This window comes from Alligator mississippiensis, chromosome 5, assembly GCF_030867095.1.
Source record: "Alligator mississippiensis isolate rAllMis1 chromosome 5, rAllMis1, whole genome shotgun sequence".
Classification (NCBI taxonomy): domain Eukaryota; kingdom Metazoa; phylum Chordata; order Crocodylia; family Alligatoridae; genus Alligator; species Alligator mississippiensis.
The window spans coordinates 177,433,671-177,446,080 of record NC_081828.1 but is presented as its reverse complement, the minus strand read 5'-3'; the positions used below and the strand labels follow the sequence as shown (position 1 = coordinate 177,446,080).

Below are 12,410 nucleotides of genomic sequence, written 5' to 3'. Positions count from 1 at the left end.
CTGTTTGATGTAGGACTGCTAGTATCTTTAACTGTTCATTCATTTTGCATGCTTCACAGCTTTAAGTTTTTTTCCTTAGCTGTGTATCAATTGTGTGTCCTAAAAAACACTTATGCATCTCTTCAAAGTTTACTGGCAAAGTATTTTTTTCTGATATTGAGAGCTTTCTATGAATGGCATTTTGTAGTGATACAAATTATGAAATAAATCAGGAGGAGGAGTGATTTTATTATACCAGAAAGTTACCTAGCTATGCAGTATCTCCTGGGCCAACTTCTGCCCCCTCTTGCACCAAATCTGTGAAATTTAGTCCAGGTTTACATTGGTGTGCCCTTAATAGCATGGGCCTATTCCTTTTCTAGATTGAGTGACAAAGGATAAGTGATGTAATAGATTAGTCTATTTCAATAGAAAGTGATGTTTTTAACATGAATTATTAAAAGTACTGCATCACGTGCCCCTTGTTAGGACTTCTCTTATCCTTTTCTATGTTGTAAAATGATTAGATCCAAAGAAACCTTTGGTTACCAGTTTCCAAAAACAGCAAGGAGTGATGCCGATGTCTGCCAACTGCCCCAGCATTGCTATCCTGGAAGTCTCTGAGAATATGAGGGCAAAAATTTATTCTTTATTGTATAAAATAGGTAAGTGATATGAGTTGTATCTTTATTTTCCAGTTTTTAATTAATCTGTTTTTTCCCCCAAGCAATACAACAAACATCCTTTGTTTTATGATAGTTTCACATTCCTTCAGAGCACCACTTGTAAGGTAACAAAACAGCATGGCAAAAGGTTAGAGAAAATTTAAGATGTTTTTACAGCAGTCCCACTTGGGATACCCCTCTGTGAAACCATGTCACCTACCAGCTCTTTGATCAAGTCATGGAAAACTCAAAACCCAGAGTTAACAAATTTATTTTTATTCCATGGCATTCTCTGTGTTAAGATGTTTCAGTACTCAATATAACATAATGAAAAGCATGCACTAATAAATGCATGCTACATTTAGCCCAGCAGCGTATCTTGTAAATGAAATTCATAAAAAGATTTGGGTAAATACAGATAAAAAATCACTTAGTTATTAATTGGACACTTGGTATTCTACATGCACAAAGTAGAGAAAATTCAAAATCCCAATAACTGTATCTCGCCTCCTTCCTCTCTGCATATTTAGTCTTAGCAATATTATGTGCAATGTTGGAATCTTGATGTTTGAAAGGTTGAGTTTAGGTTTGGTACAAGAAACAAAGTCTCTATAATATTAGTTACTCTGGCTAAATAGCTCCATTCCTTCCTCAAGTTGCTTCATCCTGCTTCAAGTAAGGAAGGTCTGAGCCACATCTGTCCTTTGTGGGCAGTGACTTAATTTAACCATAGGAACACTTTCCTGGCACACTAGATAGCAGGAACAGGCAGGGCAGTATAAGTGCTCTGAAGGTTGTTTGTGCATTCAGCAGGGAAATGTTGAAAGAGATTAAGTTGGTTATAGGGAAGGAGTTCATTTATCACCAGAACCCAGCACAGGTAACTGAAAGGATTAGAAGAGTGACTGGAGGAGTGTGGTAAAGATGCTGTACATGTTAGTGAGATTATTTTTGCGTTTGGTGTTGATTTAAACTAGAAGAATTACATGTGGTGAAGTGCTCTATTTTACACAAACATGTGACATCATTCATACATTAATTTAACGAACGGGGATTTTTTTAGGCTTCGAAAATTTGCCTGGTTTGTCTGCTAAGGATTTTGTCACGCTTGCCATCATACGTCGTTATCTTGACTTTAAAGTGAGTATTTAAAAATATATATTCCTGTTATCTTTTTCAAATGTTAATAAATACAGTCCTTGTATTGCAGCAGCATATCTAACTTGAATATAGTGGATGGTAATAAATTTTAGTACAGAGGCTGTCAAAAGTAAACTTAAGAAGAACGAGGCAGAAAAAACGTGTTTTCACTTTGGCACAAGCACACCCCATGCCTGCAGTATGGCACCTTATAATGTGCTGTATTGTGGCTCCTGATAAGACTTGCTTTCTCTTGCATGATAAGATGTGGCTGCAGGGTATGAATGAGGTGTAGCAACTCTCAGGGGCTGGCCATTATATTCATAGGTTGCTTTAACTTGTGCTTTTTTGTGCCTGGAATAAACTTTTGCTTGGGGACAATCAGTGGAAGCTTTAAGTATTCTGTGGCCAGCAAGTTCAGATCTATAACTGATTATGTTCAATCCCCAAGATTCATTTATAACAACTTATTCCATTTGTAATTTGCTTGGCAGGTAGGAGGCTGGATATGTTCAGAGGGTAGGTGAGCTAGCGAGACAGCAAGCTTTGCTCTTGTAATGTATGGGCTTACAGCTGTTTACTTGCTCTACTACTTTTGAGCTTCTATGGCACCTCATCCTTTTGTGTAACTTGTATGAAAACCTACGATTGCAAAACCTGGGAGAAGATGTTTAGATCAAATAGACAAAACTTTACTAAAGCATAACTTTGAATAATGATTCTGAAAAATGACCTTAAACAAAAAGGGGAGAAAGAATCTAGTTGCATTTTATTTTGTATTGGGTAGGTTTAAAAATAAATATCAGCATTTTAAATACCCTGTGCTCTGTTTAATGTAAAGGTTGGGGAAGTCTGGAATGAAGTGCTTGCAGAACTAAAGGAAGAGGAGTTCAGACCAGTGACTCCTGATCAGGAAGCCTTGAAAGTTATTTCAGAGGTGACAGAAAGTGTTGGAAAGATGGTTGCTGCTCTTCAGACTGAAATGCTTGAAAGTCACCAACATCAGGAACTCCAGGAGGAAGAAAAGATTTATACAAAAGTAAACCAGGGAATATTTTAAGAGGCATTTGTAGCAGTGTAAATTATTTTGCTGATGACTTATGAAAATTAGATTGTCTCAATTTACCAAGTTCAAAATCCCATCATACTAGTGTTATTTTAAGGTATTATTTTCAGATAAACAGCTGAATTTAAATACTGTAGTTTAAAAAAGTAGCTGAATTTTAATTCTTTTGTTCTATATAATTTTGTAAATCATTAGGGATCAATGAGAGAGAAAACAGTTACGTAGTGCATCCACACTGGTACAATCAGAAATAATGATTGTACAACTGAACATTAGGGATAAAACCTATTTCATCTTTACACACCAAAGTGGCATTTGTGTAGCTACATCATTGCAATTGTTGGCACTTATACACAGTTTGAATTCTGTTTCCACATGTGGTGGGATCAGGATCACCCTGTGAGCAGTTAGGACACTTCCCTACAGAATGGAACCCATGTTCTAGACTTCTGTCTCCCAAAGACGTTTTAAACTAGCATCTCCTGCTTGCTAGCTAAGGGCATTTATATACATTTATACACATATATTGAGATCCAGTGCACTGGAGCAGGCACGATTAATCGAGTATGGTCTGCATGTGAGCTGACGCGCGCTGCACTGTGTTGCATGCAGTTGTATAAGTGGCAAAATGAATGTCAGTGCTGAGAAAACAGCAGCGGTACATTTTGAACTAAAACATCCTCAAAACAGCATGCCATCACCATTTTCTCAGCGCTGATATGCATTTCACCACTTATACAACTGCACGCGCCACAGCACTAGGTGCTTTTAAAAGAGGCCAGCGCTGCATCATAAGCATGTATACAAATGCCCTTTGTGCTCTAATCATCAAGTCATGAGCTAAGCCTTGTCCAAAGCACTTGCCAGCCTTTCTCTTAAAGCTGCCCCACTGTATTTGCACTTAATACTGGATAAACAGCAGTGGCATAATTTCTTCCCCATTGTAGGTAGGTACAGAACTCAGGCCTCCCTCCCATCTATGACAGTATCCATTTAATTGAGCTACCCTCGCTCCTACTTATTCTCCATCTCCTGACCCCACATATCTTCCTATCCATGCTGTCCAGTGGGCCAGCTTCCAGAAGAAAGCTGGGGAGTGTTCTGGGAAATGCTTAGCCCATGTCCTGGTGATTAGAGCACTGATCTTCATCTCCTGTTTCCCAGCTTTAAAGCCATCTCTGAGAGAAATAGGCCTAAAACTTGGGTCTTCTGCCCCCTGGGCAGGTACCTTAACTGCTAGGCTGTTGGGCTAAATTAAGGTGAGCATTCTTCTCTGTCAAGCACCTACCAGTTGTGTTTCTTTTCTGTGACTTTTTGAGATCTTCCTAGTGTTATGTGCATGACTAAGTGATTCTGTTCTACTTGGGCAGTCTGTGCAACCATAGTACAGCATTCTAGGTAGGCTCAAAATGGATATTCAGGGCATAGCCACTTGGGATCTAAACTGTGTAAGTGCTAACAATCATTTGCACAGCTACATAAGAGGCACAGAGGCATATAAATGTGAAATAGGACTTTGCTGTAAGTGAGACCCACAGCTGTCTAGAATCTATTTTCTGGGCATCCTGGGATATAATTCATATCATCTTCCAAACTATGGAGTATTTTTCAGAAATTGGGTCCATGTTTTGGAGTTTCCAGGTCCCTTCTCTGGGATCCCTCTCCTCCAGGTCAAGCTTCTCTTCTAAATCATAGGGTCTGTTTTCTTTCCCCTGCAGCTAGTTTCCTTTACCATCAAAGCATCCCCTCTCATCTCTACCTTTATTCCTTCCATGAGTCCTTTTGTCTGAACCCCCTACCAAAAGTTTCTTAGATTTTGCTTTTTAAGACCTAGCACTAATACCTGATCTCTTTCTTATGCTCAAGCAGAAAGTCTACCCTTTCAAACCTCAGCCCCTCGAGGAGATGTTGAAGAAAGCACATTCTTTTAAACCATACTCTAAGGATGTTCAAAGTCTTTTTCATTGTCCCTGACCTAGGAAATACAGAAATAGCTCTAATAGCCAGTAGATAGTGGATTCCATTCAGTAACTCAGGAAGATAATAAAATCAACCAGAATTCCTAAGTTGCCCCACAGATACCCCAAATTGTCACATCGTTCTGTCTAGGCTTGCAGGGGGAACAGTCCTCAAGATTTGAGTTTGGACCCTGTTAGTTATAAAGAGAATCCCAACAGTCTAAAGGACTGTATCTGATGTGCCAAAAATTGTGCTAGAATTTTTCTTACAGAAAAGTATTCTTATAGTTTGTTTCAGCAGATGGCAAGCAATGTGTGACAATCTGAAGTTAGTTTTAAATTTAAATTATTTGAGACATGAAAACATTAAGGTTATCATTAAGGCAACATTAAGTAAAATTAATTCATTAAAATGGCTCACAGAACACTTTTAATAATAAAATGTTGCTGGGTTTTTGGTTGTAGCCATGTTGGTCTAAGGGCATAGGCAGGGAAGGTTCTTTGAGTAGATGTGATATTTTTTATTAGACCAACTGAGTAGTTGGAAAAAAATTATTGGCAAGCTTTTGGGCACAGTCACCCTTCTTCAGGCATAGGGAGTCACTGGTGGTCTGAGTCTCCAAGGAGTCTCAGACCAGCAGTTGTGCTGGAAAAAGAGGGGTGTGGGGGGGGAGGCAGATCAAGGCCTCTGCAGTGAGAGGCTGTGGCAGGGGCAGGCGCTGCCCAGCTGGGGTGGGGTGGAGGGGTGCAGGACAGAGCCACGGCTCATCCAGGGGGCATGGGAAAGGGGGGGGGGGGGCTCCAGCCACTGCTTGCAGCTCATTCAGTGGCTCACTCACTCATCCAGCAGCTCCCGCCACTGCTTCCGCCGCTTGGAGGGCATGGAGGGGCATTTGCTCCTGGATCTACACGGGGTGAGTGGTGGGGGCACTGGGAGGGGGGCTATGGGGTGGCTACAGAGTTTTGGGGTGGCTGCAGCCCCCCCCTGGCAGCTCCTCCCAGCACCACCACTTGCCTGGTGCCAGCTACAGCCCACCCTGCCCATGCCCTGCACAGATCTGGGGCACATGGGCCCCCCCCCCATGCCCTCCCGGGGTGCGTGCAGCAGCAAGAGCCGCCCCTCCTCCCATCGGGCAAGTTGCGGCTCCATCCTATGCCATGCCCCGCCCCAGCTGGGCAGCGCCTGTCCCAGCCCCACTCCCTCCCTCACTGCAGTGGCCTTGATCTGCCCCCCCACACCCCTTCCCTTCCCCTGCCCCTTCCACCACAACACACTTACCAGCTGCATGCAGGTGTATTGAAAATCAGATCAGTATTAACCAATATGCCTCCTTAAAAACTGGCCATTGGTATCATCCCCAAAAATCTCTATCGCTGCACCCCTAATGAATACACAAGGGGAGGATTTCTTCCGTCTCAGAACTGCAGACTTCTCAAATGCAAGCTGCTGTGGTCCCTTCAACATTTTGTAGTCGGGCAGTGAAAAGGTAGTTTATAACTAAGGTGGCGTTGCTAGTTTCTATGATATCGTTCTCTAATATTCTACTTCTGTCGGGTACTAGAACAGCACTGATACCATTAAGTAGTTTAGACAAAAGAGGTGTCTTGCATTAGGAATTGTCAGAGGGGAGTCCACAATATCAGGGGAACCCAAAATGAGAAGGTACGCAAAATCAAATGTGCTGTCAGGAATAAGGAATGCAGGAGAACCAGTGGAAACAGAATGTGCATTACATTTCTTCAAACCTCTTTCATGTTGTAGATTCAAGCTATCCATAAGCAAAAAGAAATGGTGAATAAATCTTGGGAAAACTTTTTGACTCGGACATCAAATTATGAGGCTTTAAAGGTAAGAACCTTTTGTGGAATTTATATTGCCCATGTGGTTATAGCCATTGGAAGATTTCAAGCAGAATTGATTACTAGGAAATACAGTTGGATTTACACCAGACTTCAGTAATACTGTGATATACATAAAAATACAACAGAAATACAACAGAAATATTCATAAAAATACAACAGAAATTCTTTTTTCAGAGAAGACTTAGTGGCCAAACTATGCAGGTCCCTAATTACCCTTGTCCTAAAATCCCAGGCACAATATGTGAATTAGGAGCCAGAATTTCTTTAACTTTGTTTTAATTAAATTGCATCAAAATTGAAATATTCCTGTAGAAAAGCAAAACACTAATTGGCCTACTTCCTGTCCTGTAATGGTCTCATGTTTTTAAACCAAATTGTTTAATTTTCAAACAGATTTTGATTAATCAGGTATTATAAATAGCGCATTCACAATATTTCTATTTCATAGATTTACAGATTTCTAGATTTCTAGAGTCAGAAGGGACGTGGTAGATCACTGGGTCCGACCCCCTGCTCCAGGCAGCAAAGAGCGCTGGGGTTAAGTAACCCCAGCCAGATGCCTGTCTATTCTCCTCTTGAACACCTCCAGGGTAGGGGAAAGCACCACCTCCCTTGGAAGCCCATTCCATATTTTGGCAACCCTTACCATAAAGAATTTCTTCCTTATGTCCAATCTAAATCTGTTCTTCAGTTTGTGGCCATTATTTCTGGTAACCCCTAGGGGCGCCCTGATAAACAGAGTGTCCCCTATTCCCTGCTGGCCACCCCTGATGAGTTTGTAGGCAGCCACAAGATCGCCTCTCAACCTTCTCTTGCGGAGGCTGAAGAGGTTCAACTCCCTCAGTCTGTCTTCATAGGGTCTTACCTCAAGGCCCTCAACCTTATGAGTAGCCCTCCCCTGAACCCTTTCAAGGTCATCCACATTCCTCTTGAAGTACGGCACCCAAAACTGGATGTAGTACTCCATCTGTGGCCTCACCAATGCCACATAGAGGGGAATTATCACTTCCCTAGACCTGCTCATGATGCACTTGCAGATGCAAGAAAGAGTGCAGTTAGCCTTGCTTACCTCATCACACTGGTGACTCATGTTCATTTTTGCATTTTTATTAAAACCATATAGAAATGACCTTCATGTTTTATTTTGCATGTTCTTTGTCAGGCTGCATATGATGGAGTGCTGTTTTGTGATTAAAAATAACTTATTTTTCTAAATATCTTTAGAAAGCAAAAAGACTTCAGGAAAAATCAGTAGAAGCTTCTAGATCAAAGTCAAGGTCACAAAATGCAACCACCCACTCAACTGAAGTAAAAGGCCTAAATACAACAGTAAGTAAGGTTCCCTTTAATTCACTTTATCTTACAAATTAATAGAAATAAAATAGTGTAATTACTGTAGGCTTTACGTTAGTTGCACAGATGAAGTGTTCCCAGTCCATTTTTTTCCAGTCCACTATTTCCTGCTTCCCACATTTGCTTTAAGTTTCCTGATGATGAGGTCCAAACTTGTGAGATTAAAGTGCTGCTTCTGTAGCAGAAAGATGCCTATTACAAATTAGTGTATCTTGATGTCTTTGATACTCCAGGAAAAGGGCACTTATCAAAAGCCTTTTCCATCTGTGTGGCTATCTCATTCTGAACCTGCAATAAAGATAATAAAGATGTCCTGAAAGCATTCTTGAAGGAAGAAATGCTTTGTTCTTTTACTAAGTTGTCTATACAGTGCCCCACCCACTGTAGCTGATATGTACCTCTTCAACCTCTGATAATTCACAAGCATCAAAGATGCATAACTGGTCAAAGAGGAGGTAGGAAAGTCCTTCTAAGGAAAAAAAAACTCAGAGACACTAGACCTTTGTTTACTAAGAAGACCTGCTGAGCACTTAATCTGTTCATTGAAGGCTTCTTTTCCAGTTGTCCATTCCTTCATAAATGGCTCATTAGTTGCACCTGATGAAGTTGACTATGTACATGTGTATATGTTCCACAGAAGTGTTTGGCAGTTTTTTAGCATCTTAGGAGAATGACAAAATACCTGGATTTGGTCTCTTGACAATCTAGAAGACTTCCTGCTTGATTATTTTTAACTGAGTTGGAGTTAGAATTCCTATACCAATCAATGAGCACCCCACTGATCCAGCCTTGATTTCTTACTGACCTCAGTTTCTATGCAGAAGGAAAACAGCACAAATGTAGCAAATCTTTTAACATGGATATAATTACATTGTTGTTGTTGTTGTTGTTGTTATATAAAGAAATGAGACAATTTTGGTCAGCCTGAAAGGCAATGATCTCTGCACAGCATTAACCTAATTGTTATCAAGTTTGTTTAGGCTTTACAGCAAAGCAGGGCTTCAAGGAGGAACTTAAGCATGATAATAAGGGAAAGATCAACTTTGTAGATGTTTACAGGGAGCTTTTCCTGCATGTAAGAGGCAGCATGGAAGAAATCATGAAGATGCTAGGTCAAAAATGTAACAAGTAGGTGATGGAGTCTGGCTTCATAGATAATGCCCTAATCCAAAGCTTCTCAAACTGTGGTCCACGCACCACTACTAGTCTGCAAGCTCCATTCAGGTGGTCTGCAGAAAGGTTGTGAAACAATCGAGAATATCTGTACTTGGTCCTGCACTTGACCTATTTTTTCTGACAACAGAGATCAAAACTGTTTTGATGATGATGCAAAAAAAGTTTATTAAGTGGTCTGCCAAAACCTTCAGCAATTTTCAAGTGGTCTGTGAAAAAAAAAGTTTGAGAACCACTGCCCTAATGCAGAGAAGTAGCAGTTAGTATCTGGCAGTGATAGGATAGTGAATGAGTGATATCGTGGGCATAGCCATGAAGTATCTTGAAAGGGGAGACAAGCAGCTTATGTTTGATATGATAAAGAAGAGGAAGCCAATGAAAGACAGGGAGACACAGTCAAACTAACAGGATAGGAAAATGATATTTGTAGTAGAATTCTGCAGGGATATGAGTGGGACAACAATACAGAGATGCAAAATGGTAATAGCTCAAGACAAGAAATTTAGTGGTGTGAGTAAACAGGAAAGGTTGTATATTAGAGCTGTTATGCAAAAGAATCTGCAAGATTTAGATGCATCTTGGAAGAGGACCTAGAGAGAAGTATATTGTAAGATTTGATTATAAACCTTAACTGTAAACCAATATTTTCTGCATAATTTGTCAAAAAAATCCACCCAAAATTCACCAGAAAACTGTGGTATTGGTGAAGCTGAGACTGTTTCAACTTCCATAGAACAAAGAAAGTTCAAGAGAAATTAGTCCATTATGCAGAAGTAGTATAGTAAAAAAAATAATGAATTCATCAGTAGAAAGTCATGTTCATCAGCAGCACTGCATAGGGATTGTGAACTGCAGGCACGTTTAGCAATCTACGGTATCTAGTCATGGAACAGGTTTATCCTCCCTAGCTTGAACATCTTCATTAAGTGGAAAGAGAGGAAGCTAAGATTGTTTTTGTGAATCAACCAGAAATGGCCACTTATGCATAAGGAGCAGTTCACTTCCTGGTTGGTTTTGCGGGGGGGGGGACACATGGACAGACTAAAAATAACTGTGCAATAGTGAAGAATTCCAAACCTCCCCTCAGCTTCAGTTCAAGGTAGATTTGCTATTCACAGGCCTTAACCTGTTCTGTGTACAGAGTAGTAATGAGGTAGAAAGCTTGTGGGTGTGTTGATATTTGGGTCTTTCACACCCTTCTTCCAGATAATGCTCCATATTCTTTTCCCCAACTTTCTTCAGGAATCTCTCTCTCAAAATATAGTTTGTTCCCAACTAACATGACTAGATTAAGGAAAGTGATCCTGTTTTGTCTGCTGGGGCTTGTTAGTCCCCTATTCAGTGTGTGCCCTAGTGTACCTTCAGAGAGGGAGAGATCCCATTTTTCCTGCAGAAATGCAGATGCAAGATATTCCACTCATCCAAAATGGCAAAGCTTCTGTCATACACAGAAGCAAAACTTGTGGTGCCTAAGGAACATTATTGTTGAAAACGTAGATAATTGTACTTAAGTGGTTGGGTGGAGATTTTTGTGCATTGCCCTCTTGGACTTAGGCACCTAAATTCCACGTGAGCTTCATTTCAGGGACTGAGAGCTGCTTTGATCTAGCCTTCAAATATTGGCAGAGCAATAGATCCAAATAACAGAAGATAATGCACAGTATTCCATTCTTCTAATGAAGTCTTGGTTTTCTTTTCCTCTGTACTTGGGATTGAATACAAAGGCTGAACAGCATGATCCATAAAGAGACCAGCTGAGAAGCCACTCAATCTATATTATTGATGGAGCAATTTGTGTATTGAGTTTAAAGAGTATTGGAGAAGAGCTAGGAATCATTCAGAATGCATCTCCAGCTTCTGAGTAATATTTTCAAAAGGCTAGGCCTGTGATGAAACTCTCATTTCATTTTAAAGACTAACATGAATGTCAAACAATTTGTTTTGTTTTCTAGGTTGCATCTGGTCGCTTAGTAACTGTAGAAAGTACGCCTTCTCAATTAACTGGAGGGCCACTGGCTGATACAGACCTTTCTCTTGGAAAGATCTCTGTTCGTGGAGGAGCCTTAAAAAAAATCAAAGGAGTTAAAGTGTTGGACCCATTCAAAAAAGATTCAGTATCTATAAAATAAACACTGGCTGGGAGTATTTCAGACGGTGCTTTTTATTTTTTCTTATTCATACATATAGTATATTTTAGGCGGCCAAATATTTGTAAAATATAATCTATTTGTATTGCTTTGATAAAAATGCATAGAAAATACTATGAAATGAATAAGTATAGATTAAAATATATTTTGTTTTATACACAGTAATGGAAACATCAAGGTGTTTATGAATAAAGAAGTCCATGCAGTATGTCGCAAAGCTATTGATTCTGATCTTTGAAACCATGTGTACCAGAGAGTGTTCACTCTGACCTGGTCGGTACCTGGATGTTTGCCCCTCAGGGTATCCTACGCTGATATCTAGGGATGACTTTGAAGACTGTCCTCAGCCAGTCAGGCCACATATGCCACCCTGTTCATATCTATATCAAACTTTACATCATGCACCACAGACACACGTCCTGATGAGTGTGCACGTGGTTTGCAACACCTCAAACCGCGTGCAGCACACATGTGCACGTTCACATGTGCACTGCTAATTTGCAGCGCGGCAGGTTTTTTGACACTGGGCGATCCCAATGTCAAAAAAAAACACTGCTAAAAAGATGGCGAGGCGCACACAACAGCAGCGTGTGCCAGTCAGGATCTGAGCAAAACTGAGCGTGTGCCATGCTGTGGCTGCCAGTCAGGATCTGAGCAGCTGGCTCAGCACCGCTGCTGCCTTGGGAGGCCCCCCAGGACCCCAAGTAAGGCTTCTGGGACAAGCACAAGTGCTGGCCCCAGCCTCACCTACCCCACACAGGGCAATTTGCTACACACTGGAGCATGCATGCAGGGGGAATACCCAGGGACAAATAGCAGTGGCACAAATAGCCACAATGTGTCATTGCTATTTGTCCCATGGGAAACACATGCCCCTGCACATGCGCACACATTGTGATGTGCCCCAGTTTTCCATACTCCGCTGTTTAAATGCAAAGCTGATCGATCCCCTCTAGTAATCAGTCTTGTCTTTCCTTCTGTGCTTGTCTTCATAAAGAAGAAATGAGATGTAAAAAGACAGGAAACCCAGAACAAGAAATTATAGCATTATTGCTGGCAGACTGCC

General features: G+C 40.9%; 1 protein-coding gene across 2 annotated transcripts in view; it reads left to right on the top strand.

Moving 5' to 3' along the window:
- CFAP69 (cilia and flagella associated protein 69) overlaps positions 1 to 11,552 on the top strand; it is a 49,049-nt gene extending 37,497 nt beyond the window's left edge. For both annotated transcript variants that reach the window (XM_006259628.4, XM_059729023.1), the window contains 6 exons: positions 507 to 644; positions 1,708 to 1,784; positions 2,626 to 2,823; positions 6,571 to 6,657; positions 7,896 to 8,000; positions 11,150 to 11,552. In XM_006259628.4, coding sequence (XP_006259690.3) covers positions 507 to 644; positions 1,708 to 1,784; positions 2,626 to 2,823; positions 6,571 to 6,657; positions 7,896 to 8,000; positions 11,150 to 11,326 — 782 coding nt within the window. In that variant the 3' untranslated portion in view covers positions 11,327 to 11,552. The remainder of the gene's footprint in view (positions 1 to 506; positions 645 to 1,707; positions 1,785 to 2,625; positions 2,824 to 6,570; positions 6,658 to 7,895; positions 8,001 to 11,149) is intronic.
- Positions 11,553 to 12,410: the final 858 nt, after the last annotated feature.